Source organism: Lygodium microphyllum, chromosome 19, assembly GCF_053477565.2.
Source record: "Lygodium microphyllum isolate KBCC chromosome 19, Lygodium_microphyllum_v1.1.10, whole genome shotgun sequence".
Lineage (NCBI taxonomy): Eukaryota > Viridiplantae > Streptophyta > Polypodiopsida > Schizaeales > Lygodiaceae > Lygodium > Lygodium microphyllum.
Window position 1 is genome coordinate 58,813,069 of NC_141153.1, and position 23,933 is coordinate 58,837,001.

Sequence of the window (23,933 nt, forward strand, 5' to 3'; positions counted from 1 at the left end):
TACGTATTCCAAAATATGCAAAATCTATGGCCTAGATGAAGTGATTGTCTTTTTCTACAATCACATCTATATATCTACTAGCAAAGGATTGATAAAATAGCAACTATAATCTACCAAAAATAAATTGAGTATAATGCTTCAAGTGACGAGACCTCTTATTCTAAATTTCTACTAAGTAAACTCGCCTTGTGCATGTGAAGACACAAACCTAAAAAGTCAAACAATTCATACATGGGCAATTTCCTATCCATTGACTTACTGCACATGTATGTAATTAGCAAAACAATCTCAATATCGTATATCACAAGGCCCTTTTCCCTCTATTTGAGATGTTTGTTGAACAATGTTATTCTATTAACATTTTGTTTCTTGTGTTTGAGACAACATTAAATAAGCTTGCAGATATGGACCAAAAAGCAAGCTCATCGCCATAGTTTACTTGATATATGCAATCTCTTGATATTTAAGGCGAGTTTTTTATAAAAATTTCCATTTTGAAGCACGTTGTTTAACTCTTGCGAATTATAATACTCTTTTTAAGCCATTTTGATAGTGTTGTGACTTGTTGACCTCAAAGTTCCTTCATGTATTGATGCTCCATTATTCCTTTTAACCAATGTACCTTGCGACTCATGTGACAATAAATAGTTTCGTTGAATCAAACATGGTGGATACAATCTAACTAAAGTCCTCCCATTACCTGGTTTAGATATATGAAATAGTTGAAGCTTTAAGATGTCGGAACACAAAAATGACTTCATAGCATGTGTTAGGACAAGAATTTATTGATCACCTCTTCATGATGCTGAAGGCACGCAACATTTCTAAAGCTTTACATGAGCTACAGTTGATATGGCGAATCTGCTGGTTTTCCGGTGAAGGAAGAGACGCCAGCTATCCAACTGCACCTGTTGACGTCCTGGAAAGAGAGTATTTTGGGCTCTTAATGAACACCAGGACAATCTGTTTTCGGTCCACTACAGCATTGCCTCTTCATGTTGAAGCTCAATATAACTGTCTTTATCATTCCTGGTCTGTTATATTTACTTGCCAGAGTGCTGTTGGGCTGGCACACCATATAAAGAATGGTATCCATTGGTGGGCAGATTTCTGTCAAAAGGCATGGATAAGCCCGAGTATGAAGGGGAGAGCTGTTGGACAATTAGTAGTCGGATATTCAATCAACTCGCACTTTTGGTTACTGCTAATAACAATAAACTCCATAGCCCACTTACTAGATCGACAAGCACTAAATCCGACAGCGTTCCATTACGTGTACTCTTCTCAGAATGACGTACTACTCCCAAGCCTTTGCTTATTTGTAAAAAGCTCGAGCTCACTGACGAGTTTGGGAAGGGTCTTGGACTAATCTTCTTAAAGATTGCAAGTGGAACAGCTTGAATGGTAAAATTGGCACTAGAGATGGTACATTCTGGTTGTGGGCATTCTCTCTGCCTATTGCTTCAGTAGTATGAAGGACTTGTTTGCCTCCATCTTGCGCTTTCCTGTACTTTTTAAGCCATGAGAGCATCCATGTATCATGTAAGCTTGCTTTCGAATGGGCTTACCTACATGTACAACTAATGCAAACCACGATGTTGCAACCAATGCTATCCATAGTTGTAACCCATGCGAGGCTTTTGACAGACTTGAAAGAAAGAGAATTGAAGAGGGGCAACACAATTTTCTAAAATGTTCTCTATTATCTATCCTCTCCAAACAGCACAATCTTGATCTTGTTCTCAGGTCCTCTGTACTCAGTGCCTTTGTACACATTTATCATACTCCTGTTGAATGTGGATCGTACTTCTTTTCTATGTGGTCTCTAAGAGCCCTTTCTTACAGGGCATAGTTTACCCTGAACTGGCAAGGTTAAGCTATTCACACAGATGAGAATGACAGCACCCTCCCCCATTATTGAAACGGAGCCTTTGATTTCTAACTCAGCCAAAATAGGCAAAGTTTGGCTTCACTGTGCCATCCGAACCAGCTACGAACTGTATTTTCTGTCCTAATAATTTTTCATCAACCTATTTATGGCAAAAAGTGCAGGTCGACATGCCAAAGTAACTGGCATAGTTTATGGCAAACGTGCAGGCAGAGTTAATGGCTCCAGTTTTCCAGTTTGACAGAATTTGACGCCGTATATGTGCGATAGGCTGCCTTTCTCTTGGCTAAATAAATAAATACAAGAGGTTTAAGATTCGTCAGTAACGTGGAATCCAAAACAATGAAAGGCTGAGGACATTCCTCTCCAAAATGTTGCAAATCCTGGCAGTTGTTACAGCTCTTCATGCTGCGCCTCTCTTCAGGGTGCCCAGCACTTTTTCTGCACTGGCAGCCAACTGAAATTCAAGGAAATTTACTGTATTCAGCAGGTATGATACAACAGCAGTGTCTTACATGTTTTGCATTACCAGCAAGTTGGATCAAAGGATTACCTGACAGGTGGTCAAGTTAGAATCTTAACAAAATCATATCATGTGAATAAAGATTTGGTATGCGTATCTCAATGGCATCAGGACCTGCTCATTGTCCCTGCACATATTTAATCCTCCAAAGAACAGCGCTAAAGACTAGAGGTAGTGTAGTCTGATAGGATTTCTGTCATACAAGCCAGAAAACAAACCCATGGCATCACACAGCCCAGTCAACTTAAATGTTCATATTTTCCTGCATGGTTCAATGAAGGTTCAACTTTAAGCAGAGTTGTTACCTCCATTCTGTGATTCACAACAAGTGCATTCAAGAGTCCTTGTGACCGTAAGAACCAAACTAAAGGATTAAACTGACACCCCTGAACTGCCACATTGGGCCAATCCTCTGGCTAAGAGTGATACATTCTGGGGAATGTGTACCAAACCTCCAGATTGTTCCACCTGTATAGGAGATCAGATTAAGCTCCATGTAGAAGAATGCTGAAAACGGTTTGTAATTGTTCAACAGCCTAATACTGTGAGAAATAGCTAATTCCACCCATAATCCAAATTTCAAGCAAACAAAGATCACATCTAAATAATAGTTGGTGGGGTTTTTTCCAGATATTGTGGATTCACATCCTTCCTTTGCCATCAATGCACAAAGCCAAAACCAAACACTATAACTAAAGATTTCACCTGCTCAATGAGAAGATTCAGCACTGGAGTAGAGGATAATCTTCTTTGAGAACCAATCAGAATCAGTTTTTTCTGCAAAAACAGTATGCTTGAGAGGAATACTGACTGAATTGTATGTAACAACATGACCTCTCTCTAAACTCACCTTTGCACGGGTGATTGCAACATTAATACGGTGCCAGTCAGCCAATAAAGTGGCTGAGCTCTTTCCCTCCTTGCCAGACTTCACAAATGAAACTAGTATGCAATCTTTATCACGACCCTGCAAAGACATCATTGCAATAAGAGCATCAAGCGACTGATATGCAACAGCCTTCACTTCATAACCCAGGTATGTCATACAAGCATCCAGAAAGCTTATACTCAAGCCATTGATGCAAATACATTTGGCAGCCAGTGAGAAGCATCAAATAATAGCTTCTCTTTTCCTTTCCTGAGAGCGAGCTCCTTTTTGGCCTAGTAGAATGATGACTTGAATAGACAAAACTTACCTGCCCTTTCAGTATTACATTAAACACATGGTAGTGACCATCCTCCGATTGGTCAAATAAAAAAGTATCTTCCAATATCAGTTGAACTATGCAGTCTCATCTTTACAAAGTTATATTTGCAAAACCTGCTAGTTATAATTTCTCTCGTAGAAAAGTCTAGCATCTTAACTTGTTTAAGGATATAGTAGCAGATGCATTTCATCCATAAAGTACTTTAACATGCAGCCATTGAAGTGCCATTGATGGAGCACCATCCCATAATTGAACAGCAGACATCAGTGTGAAGTAAAACAATGCTTTCTAAGTTGCAACTGACACTGCTTCTCCCAAAACATATACAATGGTAATAAGGAAGCAGCTGTGCTACAGCTCCTCCCTTACCTAAATTTGACCAAAGCTTCAAAATCAGCATTTTATTCCAGCCACAGATCATGCCACATTGGCAGCAGACTGCAACTGTATTTCATGTCTTCAGTCTTAACTCCACACGTACTTTTTGGTACTTCAAGAGTGAAAACACCAATCATTTCAGAACAATCATATGTTGCAGGGATGTGAAAATCTTGACTATTACAGAAGAGAACAAGTAGCAAGAAACAGGCAAGCATATAATTGTATTCTTCTACCATAGTTCTTTTATATATCAACCACGGACCTAAAGATTCAGCAAATAAACACACAATGATGGTACTTTGATCAACAATATGCTCAAACTGCAAAAACCTTCTGAAGATTAAAACCAAATCAAAGTCATCGTTGTACATACAAGAACTGGAGGTTTTTATCAAAGGGAGTGTTGCATACCCTTGAGTTAAGTGAAACAAGATCAGTGTATTTGTGAATATTGACCTTGTCCACATATCAAGTACAATTGTAGCCCTTATCAGTACTGTATCCAATTTAGAGCCCCTGTTAACCATCTATCAGGTCTAGCTCATGATGCCAATTTAATGGCACAGGACAATGGAATAAACTGTCTAGGCCATGCACACAAGCTGCAGGTTGGTATGGAAAAACGAGGGGTTGTGTGGGTTGGTGGTGGTGGTGGTGGTGGTGGTGTGCAGTGGGCCTCTTATACACATCAGATATGTTGTAGCATTTATGCCTCGGGGTATAACAGCAGACAGAAAGCAGTTGCTTAAGCTGAGAATGTAAGATATAACTTGGTCATAGCCAAACCTCAAAAGGCAAACCTGGCATCTAACGACAGATGCACTTGATTATCTGTCTAAAACTACTGGCAAAGAACACAATACCTAGCCCAAACAAAGTTTTTACAAAGAGATCAAACACTGAACTGCTTCACAACCAACTTTAATCAAACCAAATGACAGATCTCAATTATTTCTTTGGAGTAGAGAAGTTCCCTGTCTTGCTCAAATACATACAATAGAGACCTTCTCAAGGAATAAATTCATCAAATAAAGATTCTTGGTTCTTGAATTAACAGAAAAATGTATGACAAGGTGCACCACAAAACACAACTTCAGATTAACACATTTTCCAATTGAAGCTGGGCACATTGACAGAACACACCTGAAACCTATCAATTGTCTGCACTTCCAAAGTTGTTAGATTCTCTGCCACAAGCAACCTACGGATAAGCTGCACCTGATAGTTGTAAGGGCTGATAACTCCAATTTCCTTGGGTTCAAGGCCTGCATCCAGGAAACCTTTGATTGCCTGGTAAGATCAAAGTTCCAAACCATTACAATCAATGGTTATCAAAGAAAGAGCAGAAGAACAAGTCTACTGAACAGCACAAAACCCCCTTCTGCTGCTTAACCATTGCAATATTAGTTTCAAGGTATACGAATGCTTGATGTCCTGAAAACGTTTCACTAAGATGTTCAACATGCTTCTTCCAAGTTCAGTCAAGAATCTGAAATCGATAGCTGCATCCAAATCAATCTGCATACTAGAAAAGAAAATGTGCAGTTAATTCTCCATTCTTTTTAGGACAATAACTGGCCCGGAAGGTCAAGATGCCTCTGAGAGCAAGACGTGATAAATTAAGCCCACGAGCATGCATTGACTGGAGCATTATTCATATTTTACTTCTTCAAATCATCAACCTTCTGCAGCTCCTGGTGAGGTCTGCAGCAAGATCCTGCTAGGTGAGACTATCTTAAAGATGGAAGATCAGTTAACCAGTGCACTTCACAGTTCACCTTATCAGTCTCCCTCTTTAATCTCAAAATGACCAAGCAAACTTTCATCGGACAGCCTTTCACCGTTTTGAATTTGCATTTTGTCTCTGCAAGTGCTGACTATCCTTGCACTATGAGGTCTCTACCTCTCTCCACATATTGGTCAAAAAGCCATTCCTTTAACCTTCAACCCAAATTGACAGCCACTACATGCATACCTCAAATGAGTTGTCTTAAGTTCTTGGTGCATAAAAGTGACCATTGTGTTAAATTGGGTCATTTTTATTTATCCTAGCAAGATCATCAGTGCATGTTTCATCTCTCCTAGTTAAGCCTTTATGCTTCTGTTTCATCACCATGGATCGCCTTGAGTCCCATCATGGTCGTTGATCTTTGTTTAAACTTTCTACTCAAAGCTTGACTGTTGAATATGGAGATGGCAGCTATCAGCTCAACACCAGTTTAGACAATAGAGAGAGTAAGAGTGTAGACATAGCTTGACATATGATTAGATTCAAAGTGTAAAAGTCAAGTACAAAGTACAACCCTTAGACCTTAGGTTTGTGTAAGTGCATTAAGGTGCATTCACACCCGAAAGTGTATAAAGTGCGGTACATGACCAAACTGGGTAACATAAACACACAAATAGAGAATATGTGACTAGGGGAAAAAACCTCATACGGAGAGTAAAAAATACCCTTGTGTCCTAATACGGATCACCGACACTCCTTTGTGAGCATAGGCATGAGTCAAACCTAACAAAACCCCCAAGAGTGAAAAGTGATTAGCATACAAGGATCATCCACCAAAGCAAATCGAATTTAAAGCATTGCAAAATGCTTCAAATTTGTCACAAGAAAGAGCTTTGATGAAAATGTCTGCCGCATTGTTGTTGGTAGGACAATAGGCAACGCTAATATCCCTTGCATGTAGCCTCTCCCTGACAAAGTGATAGTGGATCTCTATGTGTTTTGTGCGTGCATTAAACACGAGGTTCTCTGCTACTGCAATTGCACTCTGACTGTCAATAAACAAAGGAGTAGGCTCCATGACAGATACATCAAGATCAACCAACAAACGTCTCAGCTATACATATTCAACTATAATAGTGAAAGCTGCCTTATATTCAACTTCACAAGACCATGTGGCAACAGTGGATTGTTTCTTGCTGAGCTAAGAAATGCAAGGTGAGCCAAGAAAGAAACAGTTTCCGCTTGTAGAGTGACATGAATCAAAATCACCAACCCAATATGAATCACTATAAGCATGTAATTGCAACGGCCCCCCCTTGGCATAAAGCAATCCAAGAGTCCTATTACCCTATAGGTAACAAAAAACACACTTCACATCTTGCCAATGTGTCATGCGTGAGCCATGTGTATATGTGCTCAAGGCTAAAACTGCAAATTGAATATATGACCTTGTATTGCATAAATAAATGAGGCATCCAAGTGCTGGAGCATATGTATGAATGTCAAACAAATCACTGTCATCATGCAAAGACAGCTTGAGTCCACTCTCCATCGGTGTGCTAACTAGTTTGCAATCCTAGAAGCCAAATCTCTTAAAGAGTTTACCAATATATCTAGATTGTGACAATCCAATGCCTCTAGCATCATGAATAAATTGAATGCCCAAATAGTAATGCAAAGACCCCAAATCTAACATTTCAAAAGTTTGCTGCAAATTTATCTTGAATGTTGAAATCTAATCAGCATGTGTCCTTCTCAGTAGAAGATCATTCCACATAAAGACAAATGACTAGCAAGGATCCCCCCTCTTTGCATACATAAAGAGTAGACTCTGATGGGTTGTTAATGAACCCTTGGCTGGAGTAAAAAGGCATCAATTTTTGCATAGTAAGCTCGTGGAGCTTGCTTCAAACCATACAAAGCCTTCTTCAACTTGCATATCAAGTGTTCAGATCCTTCAATTGCTAAACCCATGGGCTGTTGAACATACACTTCTTCCTAAAGTCTCCCGTGTAAAAATGCAATTTTAATATCAAGTTGGTGTATAATCCAACCATAATGGACAGCCAAAGCAACCATACACCTAAAGGTGGTCATACCGGATGTAGGAGCCAATGTCTCCTCATAATCAATACCCTTCTTTTGCACATAGCCTTTTGCCACAAGCTTGGCTTTGTACTTATCAATGAACCAATCCACTTTTTTTTAAGCTTATAGATCCATTTAGTACCAACAACTTTCTTTCCAACAGACAGTGTAACTAAATTCCATATTTGATTCTTCATGATAGACTCAAATTCAGCTTGTAGCCAATGCACACTCTATTGTGCATCCTTGAAAGAATCAGGCTCCTCATCATCAAGTGTGTTTGTTGCCATAAACACTCCATTGTATTAGCATGATCATGCAAAGGTACTTGTCTTCTAGTACGACCAGCAAGAGGAGCATCCAAATAATTGTCTTTTAAAGTTTGCAAGTACCATCTAGGCATTTGTCTAGCCTCCTGATTATGTATATGCTCTTGATGAACCTCAAGTTCAGCATCTTGCTGAATATTCAGATCAACCATAGGCTGAATTTCTGCATTGTTTAATGGAGCAACTGACTAAATATTTTGTTCATTTAATAAAGCTCTAGCTGTATCACCAAAAGAAATAAGCAACAGCCCTTCAAACACATCATTTGCAGCTTGATATGTGTCAAAACCAGCAAGAGATAATTCTGATTTTTCATCAAAAATCACATCCCTACTAACAAAAACTCTTGGAAATAGAATTATACAATATGTACCCTTTGCTCTCACTATTGTACCCCACATATATGCACTTAGCAACCTTATTGTCCAACTTCTTTCTCAATACTTTGTGAATATGAGCATATACAAGACACCCAAAAGTACAAAAGTGAGCAACTGAAGGTTTACGACTATTCCAAGCCTCAAAAAGATGTGATATTTTTCAATGCCTTAGTAGAGCATCTATTCAAAACGTGACAAGCACACATAATTGCTTCCATCCAAAAACCATGTGGCAAGGTTTTTAGCTTTCGGCATACATCTGGTCATCTCTATGAGTGACCGATTCTTTCTTTCTACAATCCCATTTTGCTATGGAGTGTATGCAATAGTATACTAATGTGCAATGTCTTTTTGCTTCAAAATTTTATTCAACAAAGAAGACATGTATTCCCCCCCTCAATCCAAACGGAGAGTCTTAATCTTAAAGCCAAATTGATTTTCCACAAGTTCAGTAAAAGCCAAGTTTACATCATATGCTTCTAACTTTTTCGTAAATGAATAGACCCAACAAAAGTGAGTGAAGTCATCAATGAAGGTGACGAAATAATAACATCCACCCAATGACTTTGTCTGCATAGGTCCACATACATTTGAATACACAATTTGCAACCTAGCCATTGCTTTAAAAGCAACATCACAAGAAAAGAGAACCCATACATTTTTTTCCAAAATGCATCCCTCATAAATATACTCAAGAGGTCTCCAAGAGAGATAAACCATCTAACATCTAAGCATCAAACTACCATAGTTAACATGTCCCATGCGAGCATGCTATAACTCTGCCTGTGACATAACAAGAGTAATAGTAGATGCCAAATAGATTGATTGATCAATCGAATGAGCATCTAACTCATAGTCTCCATAACATAATGTGCCACTCAATACCAAAGTCAAGAATTCCTTATCCTTGCACATACATTTGTCATCATCAAATGTGACTTGCATTCCACATTTTGCTAAAGAAGAAATGGATAACAGATTCTTCTTTATTCCTAGCATATATAATGTATCCTACAAATAGAGAGTAGAGCCATCAATGGCTTTCAAGACAATCTCTCCAATACCTCTAACAAGATAAGAAGCATTGTTAGCAACAAATCCCTATGGGATGTAAGGTGCTTAGAAGCACCATTCTCAAGAAGCACCATTGTCAAAGAACCAAGTGTTAGCATCCTTTGTAGAGTTGAATGTTCTCTCTGCCCAAGAGAAATCATAACTGCAAGTGTAACCTAGAAATCTGCAAATTTTCAGAAATTACAGCAAACGCCAACCTATAATTAACAAAATTGTGTTACACTTGATCACTACTATTCAATGTGCTGAAATTTCTACAGATTTCAGCAAATAGCACTCTGTCTAGCGCACAAACAATGCTCAGCAAACATGAAAAATACAAAAGCCCCAAAATTTAACTGTCCAATGTGCAAATTTTCAATCAATTCCAGACTAAATCTTCAAGACATGTGCCAATGTTTGCCAATCATGCAAAAGCTCCAAATTTTCTAAACCGAATTTCCAAGAAATTTCTGTGATATTTGCCCAAAAGCACTTGCTAAAGCAAAAATGCACCTTTCCATTGCAAAAGCCTTTTGCTTTAGCTCTGATTTTTCAAATAAAATAATAAAATATACTTGTGACAACCGAAAACAAGCCGAACACGAGCTGTGATTGCCGAGAGTACAAGTAGGAATACCCAAGCTGGCTGGCAACAACCTCATCGAGTTGGAGGACCCGACGACAACTAATGGTGACTAGAAGGAACTAGCAGAGCGGGCTTTGCATAGGCGGCCGCACTGCACAAGCAGCACAGGCAAAGCAAGGGGTGGTGACTGTTGGATAGGGAAGAGGCAAAAACTACTGGGACAAGCACCATTGGTGGACAAACTAGCAATGCAAGCACTGCAAGACGGCTACTAACTGGTCAAGGTCAGCAGCAGAGGTCGAGGGTGCGCTGCAAGGTGGTGAGCTTACTAGGAGATTGGGAGGAGCCGAACTAGGGAAGCGTCGAGCTCTGATACCAAATGTTGAATATGGAGATGGCAACTATCACAAGTGTAGACAATAAAGAGAGTGAGAGTGTAGACACAACTCAACACACGATTAGATTCAGCGTGTGAAAGTCAATGACAAAATACAATCCTTTGACCTTAGGGCTATGTAAGTGCCTTAAGGTGCATTCACACCCGAAAGTGTATAAAGTGAGGTAAGTGACCGAACTATGTAACATAAACACACAAATAGAGAATAATGTGATTGGGGGGGAAAAACCTATCTTACAAAGAGTAAAAGGTACCCCAGTGTCCTACTAGGAATCACCAACACTCCTCTGTGAGCATAGGCATGAGTCAAACCCAACATTGACATGCTCTTTTTGTGGTTATTCATATAGATTGAGCTCCTAGAGAATTCCCATCCAACTAAAGGATTATTATTATTTTCAATTACAGCACTCTGGTTGCAAACCCTTAATGATCTACTAGACACTATCATTGATTCCATGATGCTTGTTTTGAGATGCTCATGAAGAGAACAACTATGGACCAAATGGAGGAGCCTGCTCTAGAAGTATTGGAGACGCAAGCTACGTTGGTAGTGAGTATCTCTAATGAGGTACAAAACACGTTGGAAAATCTCATGGACAGAGAGGGCATCCAAACACCTCTTACAGCTTGAAGCACTGACAAGTGCATGTGCGGGGAAGTTACAAGTCTTGCAAAACATGGTGCTTTGAGCAGCTTTACCGTTGACATGGGTTCTTTTCCCTTGTTAGGAAGGGGGGGATGAGGGCATGCACATGAGCACATGTGTGGGGTTTTTGTTAGGGTGCAGACGAGCGCAGGGCATATTTCATCAATATCGAATCTTTATCTCATGATGCATCAACTCAAAGGGGATAATGGAGATGGTTTTTCAGAGGGAGCAACCGGTGTCCTCACAAAAAATGTCTAATACCCACTTTGGGGAGTGGGTTGTGCTCGGTGCCTCTTGGGTATATCTTTTGTGTTCCATTTCCTTGCAGGAATCCAGTTGGTGCTTTAGTCATTACATGTTCAATTGCTTGGGATACAATTTTTCATCATTGCATGGTATTTAGGACATCGTAATGGTTGAATACAATTGTCGGTCTTGTTGGAGCTTTGAGCAACTATTTTTTTGACTATATTCAATTTCTTCAAGACTGGGGGCATCCATAGTTCCAGCACTTCATTAATTTACTTGTACCATTGTACTCTTTTGGAACTTGCAATCAGAGGGGGTCCAAGCAATATGTATGCTACACCATAAAGCACTCTAGGGAGGTTTTAATAGAGAATCTTCTTGCCTCTCATAAGCATGGTATAGTATCTTTCTCCCTGATATACTCCTAGTTTAAGGCTACTTCTTTTCATTAAAGGAAACAGAAACAAAACATCTCAGGGAAGCACACACGGTTACCAGCTTTATTCTAAGACCACTGTTACTGTCAAACCACAGTTCACTGCACCAGAAATGTTAGGGTTTGAAAATCTCATAGGCTGTTGTTAGCCACCAGTAATCCTTTTTTAGATGCAAGAGTATGTGCTTTTCATGTCTCTCGAGTCTCAGCTCATTGAACACAGTAGTGCTTTTCTTGGCAGATAGTGAGAGATTGCAATTAGATTCATGCTCAGAAAAATAAGCAAATACACCTAAGTGAGCAAAGAGCCTTAAATCCATCATTGAGTTCACGCACTTTATTCTCTTCTCCTACTACAGTAAAGCTTTACAAGCTGTGGTCCATTGGTGACTGGATTCCTTGAATACCTGAACCTGCACCCTGATTGAAGTTGCCAGTTCGATGGTGTATGTTAAGCTTCTCCCACAAAATCTTTAAGGATACAGTACACTGAAACATGGCTTGTATGTGTCTAAGGAAGCAAATCAGCTAAGTCAACGAAGTTGGAAACCCTTTCAGATGGTATTTGACTTCAGCTAGACATTCTATATAACTTTTATTCTCTTCTTTTGCAGTACCACTAAACATAATGTGATGCTCCAACTCAGATCATTTGCCACTACGATTGTTGAATCCCTGAACTCATATGCTGATTTGAGTTGCCTGTTAGATAATAGATTTGGCGGATCTTCGAGCATACAGTATACTGAAGTGCACCTGTTCTATCTAGAACTGCTAGGAAAGGTGTCATCCCACATCTCTTGTTCAGATTATGAGGTACATTACCTCGTAAAGAATTGATCTTGTTTGTGACTGAATAAAATGTCGTTTCTATGTTTCCAGAAAGATATTCGTGTTCAAAGAAGATGATCATAAAGTAGCAAGGGAGAAGCAAAAAACAACAGAACCTTACTGTGAAGGACAATCTTGGCTGCTTACAAAAAAACCACACTGACATCTATAAAGGGAAAATCACTCACTGTCATAACGAGGGAAGCTTCAGTTGTGTTGTGTGCTGCATTGTGACCCTGTATGTCTTGAGCAATAAGTGCATCTGCAAACAAGTAAAACATATTGAGGTAGCCATACAACATGTAGACATACATATGAAAAACATATAATGGAGAATCTTTGTGTACCTGTATTGAGAAATAGAACTGCCTCAGCTGGATCCATGACCTGCAAGACAGAGCCACATTAGACTTTCCTAGTTTGACAAGCTCACATCATGCTCTGGGTGCAAGGGCTTTGCCACATCCTGCCACTGCAACAGGGTGCAAATAATTTTGCATAAAACCACTGTTCACTATATCGTGAATGTACAAAGGGAGTAGACTTCATGGCAAAAAATATTCCAATAATTCAAAAAATGGTAAAACACATCCAAAAGAGAGAGGCATTTACATCACAAACTGACAGCTATCATATATAGAATGCAGCAGTGAATGGCAAAAGTAGTTGTAGGATGATACGAATGACTTCCAAAATGCATGGTTTCTTTGATTCCAATTTGTCCAGACCCCAAAACCTGCCCCTAGGTGAAGAATTTGGTGTACTGAGATGGCCAAGACAGGTATCTACCAAACCAAAAGAATTTGCCAAATCTCCATGCAAAAAATTGGACATGCAATTGTTGCGAAAGTTGAAATCTCTAGTAGCTGGGCAAGACCAAAGAAGATATGGGGTAGTACCCGAGACACATGAGCATCTCAAATAGTGAGACAAGGCAAAGCCACATTCTGCCAATTTTTGCCCCACCAGCAAACTCCAATCATACACCTCTAAAGGAATAGCCTTTGTTTCAAAAGGCAACCTATTTATCCAACTTTCGGTAAGATGTGACTTTCACCATTTAATTAATTTATCTAAGCACCAAAGTACATACACCTGCAAATTTTAAATGATGTGATTGCCTGGAAAGAAAGAGCACAACAGCCCAACCTATTGGTTTCAAATCCTCCATCATGTGAATACCATCAGGAGGGATGAAAATTTTGCAGCAGAGTCCTTACTTTTCTCCAAATAGAACAATTATGCATGCAAAGACTCTGTCTATGACAGGCACATGGAAAAAGGAGGACCTAAGCTTTTGAGTCAACCACATGACTAACGCATCTAATGCCTAATTTGAGCAAATTGTAGGCTTTAATAGATTCTTGGATAGTCAAATGTTCTTCAAATAGACTCTAGAGCACTCCAATGAACGCCTTCTTTGTGCACGAAATTGCCTTGGGTTGGCGGTCCACCAAACCATTGTAGGTGGGGCAGCAGTGAGCACCCATTTCAATCCTGTATCAATCGGATTTGGAGTAGGAATAGCCTAGAATTTTCCCTTTAAAATGGCTCAAAACCACTTCCCAATGATATACGAATCCAATTTTCATAGACTTTGTTCTCATATTTACAATCACGGCTGCCCACACATTTGTCCAAGGGTCTTTTTGCCCAAAGAAAGTAAATAACAAAGTAGCCTTCCGTCCTAACATGTCATGGTGGATCTTCAAAATATGTAGACCGCCGTGCACTTTTGGCACACAAATCAAATCCACCTTGAGTAACCTTAAAGCTTCCTGATCTATATGCGCTTGCTACAAAAGTTCCATGGCTACAAATGTAAATGAATTGATATCTTTTTTCTTCATGTCCAAGGAAAAAGTGGTGAGCGAATTGCACACAAGCCATAATTATTGATTACACATGGCCAAGTGGATAACTTCCAATACAACTTGTGACGACTCAATTTTGATGACACCCATTCCATTTGCTGCTTGAGAGTATCTCCATCCAATAGGATAACCAAGATGCCTAACAAAAAAACGTGACTGCAAAATCTTACCCAACCAAATCCATGCATGCCAATCACAAGATTTTGAACGAAAATTCAGATTTAGAGAAGTTAATTTGCACCCCTACTGTCATTCCAAATGCAGACAAAGTATCCATTAGTATTTGAATATTTTGGGGGTCATTTTCGGCCATGCAAGAAGTCAGCAGCATAAGTATGTGCCATAAAAGGTTTGGCACCTAGTAATTCCAGCCCATGTATCAAACCAGCATCTACAAGTCTGTCCATTTACAATAGCAAACACTGCAAGTCCATGATTGAGCCCTTTGTGGTGATCCTGCTATTGGTTGTTCATTCCTGTGATTGCTATGCTGCCATGTGGCAAGCAAGACCAAGTTCAACTTCTAAATAGATGTAGGACAGCAGAACTGAGAAACAGTAACAAAATAGATCATACTAAGTCTTGATATCTATCCAATCCTTGAGTGCAAAGGCTGTAAGAGAAAGATTGGTGGACCGATCTTCTAAAGAAACTGTAGCCATGAAGACAGTAGCTAATGTTGCAAAGGCTCAATGAAGTTCAGATAATCTAGATCCACACACACAAAAAAGAATCATCCAATTGCAAGTGCCAAGATTAACAATTTGCTGAAGCCAAAAGAATGAAAAACACACCCTTATGAATGCAGACACTGACAAAAGTTTATAAAACTTTTTAAACTTCACACATTAGATCCACTTCTTGCCTGTCATGAGATGTCAAAATGTGTGACAGGACTCAAGGTGCATGAGCTGCCAAGTTGTCACATGAATCATGCTCGTGTGATGCTTGTGCCAGCTATCCTGCCTCACAAGAAGCAAAACCTAGATCATCGAATGCGGAGGTGCAGATGTGATCTTGCTGTTGCAATGGTGTGCATGTGCCTTCCTCTTGAACTTGACAGATTTGCAACAAGCATGACCTCCCATCAGTCACTTGTATCCTGGTTAGGTCTCCCCAAGTATACCATTCCCTTCCATATTCCTCTTTAGATTAGAAAGCCTTTAGACAGGCCATCATAAGATCTTAAGATTAGGGGCCACTTTTCATTCTGGTCTTCACCCACATGCCATATGTCTAGGTAGAGTTTGTCTAGGTATCATGATTTCTCAGTTTGCTCCCCGAGTTTAAGTTTTGGCCTCTTGTTTTTCCTTTTGGGGTCACAAGGGGGCTTGGAGAGCAGGTGATGAAGTGGGTCATTGATAGCCCAACTACTGATCATATAATTTGGCATTTCTTTTCTGAAGACAATTTGTCATAAAATCCTTCAATGTCATCAAAAGAGAAATTTACAGCTCCAATAGAAAGTATGAAAAATGTAGCACAATAAGAATGCATCACATTATCACTCACCACAAGGCTCCAACTCTTAGGAGCATGTGAAGCTCCAAATTCAAGATATCTACTCCAAACAATCCCATCTCACACACCAAGATGAAGAAATCAAGTTTTCTCCTTGTATTCTGCCACAGCAGCCCAGTGAAATTGAGCTCCTACCAACATGATCACTTGAAATGGAATGGCAATGACCATAGCCAACTTTACTGCAATAGAAACAACTGAAGACCAGGAAATGGGAACCGCTAGAAAAAGATTGAAAAGTGCTAAACGCTACTTCATCACCCTTCAAAATGCAAAAGGGAGGACGTGAGGAGCACATGAACATAATTGCAAAGGTAGTGAGAAAATCAGCAAACAAGCAAGATGAAAGAAACATTTGGGTAATATTTGGGTCAAACATCAGGAAACAGCCAAAACGGAAACAATGGCAGCAACTTATAGGAAACAGAATTTCAAAATGAAAAGGATAGGAAACAGCCATTTCCTCTGACTATGAGTGCCAGCCAAATGTTGCTCCTTGTGACCATTGACATGATGTGAATTCCACTTCAAGGGGTTAACTGCACCATTGTCAGCATCTCTTATCTTATTTGACATCTACGCCTTTAATGCCACCACCTCTATAATTGCTACCCTTGTGAGACTGGTATGAGTGGGGATGGCAAGAGAAGACAGTGGTGAGGAGAGGAGAGGCAGAGTAAGAAGGAGGGACCACAAGGTACACAAAGGTTGGGGAAGGAAGAGTAAGAGGGAGTACATGATAATTTCTTCTTTTTCACTGGATACTTTTTTTAATGGAGGAAGCTTCTCTTCTTTGAGCCTCCATAAAAGTTGTCTTAGATACAGGGTGACAGCACTTGTTGTATGACTCAAATTCGTGACAAGTACACTGTTTCAAAAAAGGCCAAACGATGTGTTCCCAACAACTGAAGGTAGAGTTGTGATTATGACCAATGAACACTCTTCACTGATTAGGGTTGGAGGATCTAGTACAAGATGGACTGAATAAAAAGGCCAAAGCTGTGTTCCAACTTCCCACCAACTGAAGGTAGAGTTGTGATTATGACCAATGAACAGTCTTTGATAATTCAGGTTGGAGGATCTAATACAAGATGAACTGAATGTTGAATTTATTGTTGCATATTGTATCGATGTAAAACAAAATGCTATAAACAAAACTGAAAAATAAAACCCCTTGTTTCAAATTTTAATGAAAGCAAACCTTTTGCAACCAGTAAGGTCCAAAAGACACGTTGTCCACGAGTTTGAGCTGAGCATTGGCAACTTCAAGGGAGCCACAGCGCAATCGGTTGCCGTATATCAAAGTATTGCAAAGCTTCATAATTCCAGCACACATTCGATACTGGTTAAACAAAATGATGAGTGATGACTCTGAGTTGGATTCTTTAATTTCATGTATACAGTATTGAAACATTTGTGAAATCCTGAATTAACACTTGAACACCACTGTATATCAGCATCAGCAGTAACCTGGCATTGGAGAGCAGCAACAGCATGAGGGTGTGCTTCCGATAATCTTCTAAACAGGCTTACAGCCAACCCTTTCTCTCGTGCCTCTGCATTCTGTTCAGTTGAACCAAAATTACAAGATAGCAGTGATGTAAAAGCACAATACCAGTCTATCTGCAAAAAACATACTATTACCCGAACCAAGGGAGGAAGTTGATAGTGGTCACCAACAAGTACAAAAGTATCTGCAAACCGCAAGGGACCAAGGCACACCTACGCAAAAAAAAAAAGCCAAGGGGTACAAAAGTTGTTTAATCAAGGTTGTAATGCCTCAAAGAAATGTTTCACACATCTTGCACCCTTCAATGTAGTCCTTACTCAGCACACAATTGACACAGGTGTACAATGTTGGAGTCATTCCCATCGGAGCAAATATCTAATTAAATTTGATATCTGCAAGGAGTTCTACATAAGCTCCTGATGCTTTCTTCCATCCATTTAGTCTTTAAACTAAAACTCAGGACTTGGTTTCTTGTGGGCTCATCAATGTTGGCTGTTGTCAACATAATGCCTTTATGTATAACAAAGGCTGCAACCTTGTCAGGTGAATCTCCGTTGGAAGTCGCATTTAACTACTAGTTTCTGTTAGATTCCGCATTTAACTATTAGGTCATGATTATGATGAGATGGTTCAACTAGATAGCCACACTTACAGGCAAGGTTATCTGCCCGGCTTCATCAACGATACAAACATCAAACTTCCGGTTTGTCAGCAATGGATGTGTCACCCCCAAACAAGTAGCTGCTACAACATGAACTTCAGCCATTCTTGCTTCAAATTGCTGAACCGTGCTGAGACCAAGGCCTGCACTTAATCATGTCTGTGTTATTAAGAGCCATAAAACTATAAAATGATAGATGACCCAAAGATGAGTCTGAAAATTACTTTCAATCACATGATCCTTCAGGTCCGGATGAATAGCAGCTTCTCTTCCTAGTCGAACAAAGTCAATACCCTTTAAATCAACAAAGGCAAATCAAAACAAAACAAAAAATCCATCACCGGAAGCCCTAACAGATTCATCATGCCATAAAACTATGTTACTTGATCTATCTAAAGAGCAGAAAAATCTCAATGAAGCCCTGCCTGAAGCTTAAGCTTGATGAGAATATTGTCAACAGCGGAGTTTGTATATGATGTGATTAATACTGATGCCTGGCGTTTAAGCAGTGCCTTAACTGCATGTACAATTGTTGAAGTTTTGCCTGTTCCTGGCATCCCAAGCACAAGTGCATAGTCTCGTGCAGAGAGTATCTGCAGAAAAAAAGGATTGTAAAGGCCAAACAAAATTAATAACTCTCAAAGCACATCGTGGGAGCAGAATGTGTATACACTGACTCTTGCAGCAGAATTTTCATTTTGGCAAAATATAATGATGGATTTATCTTTTCCCTTTTCATGCCAATTGTCAAACCTTTCAAATCTCCATACATGTGTCAAATATTGTCAAGCTTGTGAAATCTGTTCAATAAACACTTGCTAGCAAATCCAGAAAACGTTGCAAGCTGAAACCAAATGCATTGAATAGTTGTAACCCTGATTTCATCTCATCACTGGTAACAGTTCATTGAGACTGTGAGGCAACATTCCTTACCTTGAAAATAGCCCTACGTTGATCATCATTAATGTCTGATGCCGATTGCACATATGATGCTGCTGGATCTTGGCTGAAATATCCTCCATTGTCAAATCTTGGTGGCTGTAAAAAGCATGTATGCACAAATATAGACATTGCCATCCGAAAGTATAATAAACTATGAATTTTTCCAAACAATTCATCAGCTACAAAGGCGTGAATTCTGAGGAAACTGTGCCACTCCGCACCTTCAAATCAACAATCAGCTGCCGACCATGTTCATGGCCATTATCCTTTAAGAAAAGCTGTAAAAGGTTGAACCTTGCCAAGCAAAGATATTGTCAGCTATAAGAGCCAGGTTCTGACAACACACTTCCAAGTTCAAATCTAGACGAATGACCTACCTCATGGTAGCCAAGAAGGAAGCGGTCTCATCTTTATCAATCCGCCAAACCTGCTTCAAGAGATGATCCTTATCAGAGAGCCCATCTCCTCCAGGCAGCCTCAATTTGTGTGAGAGCTTTATCTGGAACTCATTTCAAGAAATTATCAGGATCTAGAACCTGCAGATGAAAAGAGCATATAAAAGCAAATGTTCAATATTTTGGTTAAATAATCAACTGATATTTACCAATACAGAAGTTTCTGTGATATCACAGATAATACCAGCTGCAACTGCTACATGCCCACCTTCTGTGCTCAGCACCTGCAAGGCAGTGAATTCAGGTACATTTGTTAGCTTGTATATGGGTAGTGCGAACAAGCCCAAAGTTCAAACACAAGCATGTGCATTAAAATGGTGTGCAGAAGGCTAAAGATTACATGCCATTGCCCAGTGAAACAGGGCTACAGTTTTTTCCCTCAAAGAAGAGAAATTTTTATAGCTCCTGAGTGATAATCATTAGGTAAGATACAAAAAAAAATTCACAATTAACTTTTGAAAATGATCATATAGAATAGACATCTCCTAGGCTGGCCTCTGGAAAAAGTCCAGTACAATCGCTACAAGAATAACTAATCTGGTGGTCCATAATGCCAAACCATGCTGGGAATCCTTAGATAGGGAACTGCAGTGTGATAGACTCACACATGGCTAGATAGTAGAGAAGCATCTCCTCACTACAGGTTCTGAGTTACATTATAGTCCCTCCACCTACCTCCAAGGGTGTGTGATCTCCATCCAAGTATGGGGTGAGTGTCTCAAATATCACTGTATCCTGCTGATCTGTGACCTCAATGCAGTTCACTTTACAAATGTATCAAGCAATAATGGTGGAGATGAGCTCCCATTTGTGACAATGTCTTGCAGCCTACTCTGTCTTAAAAAAGTATGTGTATATCGCACATAAGTACAGACTTCGATGTCGTAAGAGATGCTCCCTTGGATTTGCTCATGTCAGTGAGCCTGTCCTCAATCGGTGTCACATCCCCAGAACCAATTCAGGGCTCTTTTCTGGACCTCTATAGCTCCGCAGCATCTGAATACAATGTTTCTATGCCTCCTCAATTGCTCCCCATCTTGGAAAAGACACACATGCTCATTGCCAATGCCAATGTGTTGCAAACTAAAGCAGTAATGAAATATTTATTGATCTAAAGCTCCCTTCAACTCTCGTCCAAAAGTTTAACAAAAAGCCGAGTGATACCAAATTCTGACACTATATGAAGCTACTGGAGTTACATCCCAAATCTGCAAAACCATCTGACAGTTGCCTAGCATCCACATGTATTAGCAAGGCCAGAAATGGGCATGTTACCAACCCATACCAAGTGTACTTTCCACCACCTTAAGCACAATAAGGTCGCATCACAACTCTAGAGCAGCTATCATCTGTCAGCCTTAGGCTTGCTCTGTGAATGGTCAAGGATGGCACTGCCATTGCACAGAGTAGAGCAAATGCAACCATTGAGCCAACTTCAGAAAACCAACACCTTGGAAAAGAACAAGGCAACACCCTTGGCTAGGTAAAACCACACTCTTGACATGACGAACTCCTTTCCCCACCACCATAGAATATGCAAGATACAAAGATTTGTTTGCAAAGACATGTCCTTTCACGGAGATACCCTGATACAGTCCTTAACCATTATGATTTATTTATATTTTTGCAAATAAAGTGTGCCTAATTATATTACTTCAGAAAAAACCCTAAGTACAAGGAAGTGCTCATGCTCAACAGACTAGTTGGAGCTGATCAGAGTCACAGATATATCAAGTATACAAGCCTCTCAGGGCGGTTTAGGGGGAATAAGGGCAATAAGCCATGGAGGGGAGTGTATCGCCATTTGGGGCTGCCTGTCTGCATCACGAAAAACAGGTCCTAGCCACCCCAAGTGCACATGAAATGAGATCGGAGCCCCTGCCGAGCTCGAGACTCGCCCCGCACTTGGTCCCATCGACCACGGAGGGAGTGGATGATGGAAGTCCAAAGCTCTACTAAAGTCAATTGTACTGAAAGTCTCTCCCCGCCAAAAACCTCCTGACACCACACCTTCCAAATATGCCATCCAGTAAGACTCCCAATGATCTCCCATACCTCAAAGCAATCTGCTATGGGTTCTAGTACCTGGCGGATGGGTAGGGCCTCCAGACCAACCACTGTGCACAAACCTGTCTCAATAATGAATATCGTGCCCTACATCCCAACCTCATACAGAAGGTGACGGCCTTGGCTGACTGCCTACTAGCAAAAAGCTCCCCATGAGACATATTCAAGGCTGGGTGCTATACGGCGGAGGATGCAACATGCTCCTCTCCACACGAGTTGCGCCACCTCACACAACCAAAGGCAGTGCTTTGGGGACTCCAGAGGCTCTACTATTTGCAGCGTTTACAACCTCCCTCCTGTATCTAGGCTAACCAACTCCCCACTGCTAGCCCTCCATGTACCACCAGCCATAGGAAATACAATACCCTCCTTGGCCTCCAACTATCCCATAGGTGGTGCCAGAATGTCCGTCAGAAAGCCTCCGTAATGTTGTGCTCCTCCCAATGCCTGCTGCACGACGGCACCCAATCCATGTCCTCCTACATCAGTACGTGTCTGCCAATCCTGGCTATGTACTCCAGGAACCTCAGTGGCTTCTTGGCAACTGCAATGGCCGGCTATAGCCATTCTCCCAGATCCCACTCCAGCTCATCAAGTGGCCTGTCCCTCCCAAATCCAGAGGCGCCACTCCCTGAGCTCCTCCCAAAAGACATAAGGGTCCAGCCGCCATGTCTTCCCCTAAAGGCCAACCACCCAAATCCTCCTCCATGGAAGTCCAACTATCTGCTGCTCTCCTTTGTCAAGGGCCAGGCGCCCCCCTCCTATACGGTGAAGAAAGTCCCATATGGGGCGCCTCCCACTCTACCTACCACCTGTAGGGGGATGTAGGGGGATACTTGCTGGTGAAAACCTGGCAACCCATACCTCCCTAGGCTCTACTGGCTCTCGTCTCGCGGGGGCAACCCACTCCTGAGGTATAGCTGCGTCTATCTCCCTTCTTGTCAACTCCACTCCTCTCTGGCAGCCTGATGCCTGCTGCAACACCCCCACGTCCATCATCCTATACACCTCTCGCCATGTCCTAATGGTACGAGCCGCACCGGCCTCCCACCCAACCCACTAGATGTGGGGGCGCTCACCAATCTATACCCCCTCCCGATCTCTAACCTCGGGGTTCCAAATCACCAACTGGCGATCTATCTCCTCCTGACAGCCTGGGGAGCTTTGAATTAGGGCCTTACGAAGGCCTTGCCACACACGAAGCAAACTGCGTAAAAAGGGAGATTTTGGGGTGTGTGTGTGTGTGGGGGGGGGGGGGGGGGGGGGGGGGGGGGGGGGGAGGTGATCTGGGCTGTCGTGAAGATCCATCTCAAGGACGACCTCCAATCGCCGCCAAGCCTCAGTCTACACTCCTAGAGACCCTCCTGCAATAGGACCTTCTAGGTCCGCCCTCGTGGTGTGAGGCCGCGAACTACTAGCTTGCCCAACAGGGCCATACTCTGATACTCTGAATCTATGATCCCCAGCCCTCCCTCTGATCGATGCCAGATGATGGTCGCCCACGCAACCTTGGCCTAGAAATCCCTGGAACCGTCTGACCCAATCCAAAGGAAGTTCTGCACTGGGCGGCGAAGCTGTACTACACGGGACGAGGCCAAACACCAACATGAGGTGATGTACCAAGCCGTTGTTAGGAGGACCTGGTTAACCACCAAGGCTCGACCTACTAGGAAAAGATGAGCAGTACTCCAGTAGGTCAGCTTCCTCCGAATAGAGTCAAGGACTATAAGAAATTGCTAGGTGGGAGTGATGTCAAGTCCCACCTAGAACCCTAGAGAACGGACGGTCTGCCCTCTGCACACCCATCTAAATCCTAAGTAAACGCCCCACTCCTTGCTAGAGTCCGAGTCTGTAAGGAAACCAACCAACTTTCGCCAATTGATTTTTGCTCCAACTACAGTACAGAATACCTCGAGAGCTAGTCTCACTCTCTCCAACATCAACTCATCGTCCTCTACGTAGAGTGTTGTAACATCTACATACTTTGAGTCTAACAGCTTTGTCTCCTCTCTCACTGGAAGTCAGAGGCCACGTAACCCGCTCACACGTGACCTGAGGAAGTGAAACTTTACCTCTGCAAAGAGTAGGAACACGTACAAGGCCAAGGGGCAGCCCTGCCAGACCGATCTCTCTAGTCGAAACTCCTCCCCTCACCTGCCACCTATGAGAG

General features: G+C 41.3%; 1 protein-coding gene across 1 annotated transcript in view; it reads right to left on the reverse strand.

Moving 5' to 3' along the window:
- Nucleotides 1-647: 647 nt before the first annotated feature.
- EMB2411 (DNA replication helicase) overlaps nucleotides 648-23,933 on the reverse strand; it is a 72,545-nt gene continuing 49,259 nt past the window's right edge. The window contains exons 21-38 of the mRNA XM_087700133.1: nucleotides 19,846-19,920; nucleotides 19,619-19,740; nucleotides 19,463-19,535; nucleotides 19,233-19,337; nucleotides 18,725-18,892; nucleotides 18,524-18,593; nucleotides 18,291-18,442; nucleotides 17,773-17,850; nucleotides 17,599-17,691; nucleotides 17,330-17,470; nucleotides 13,081-13,120; nucleotides 12,922-12,995; nucleotides 5,144-5,290; nucleotides 3,262-3,378; nucleotides 3,117-3,188; nucleotides 2,717-2,879; nucleotides 2,442-2,604; nucleotides 648-2,345 (exon numbers count right to left, since the gene is read on the reverse strand). Coding sequence (XP_087556259.1) covers nucleotides 2,784-2,879; nucleotides 3,117-3,188; nucleotides 3,262-3,378; nucleotides 5,144-5,290; nucleotides 12,922-12,995; nucleotides 13,081-13,120; nucleotides 17,330-17,470; nucleotides 17,599-17,691; nucleotides 17,773-17,850; nucleotides 18,291-18,442; nucleotides 18,524-18,593; nucleotides 18,725-18,892; nucleotides 19,233-19,337; nucleotides 19,463-19,535; nucleotides 19,619-19,740; nucleotides 19,846-19,920 — 1,623 coding nt within the window. The 3' untranslated portion in view covers nucleotides 648-2,345; nucleotides 2,442-2,604; nucleotides 2,717-2,783. The remainder of the gene's footprint in view (nucleotides 2,346-2,441; nucleotides 2,605-2,716; nucleotides 2,880-3,116; nucleotides 3,189-3,261; nucleotides 3,379-5,143; nucleotides 5,291-12,921; nucleotides 12,996-13,080; nucleotides 13,121-17,329; nucleotides 17,471-17,598; nucleotides 17,692-17,772; nucleotides 17,851-18,290; nucleotides 18,443-18,523; nucleotides 18,594-18,724; nucleotides 18,893-19,232; nucleotides 19,338-19,462; nucleotides 19,536-19,618; nucleotides 19,741-19,845; nucleotides 19,921-23,933) is intronic.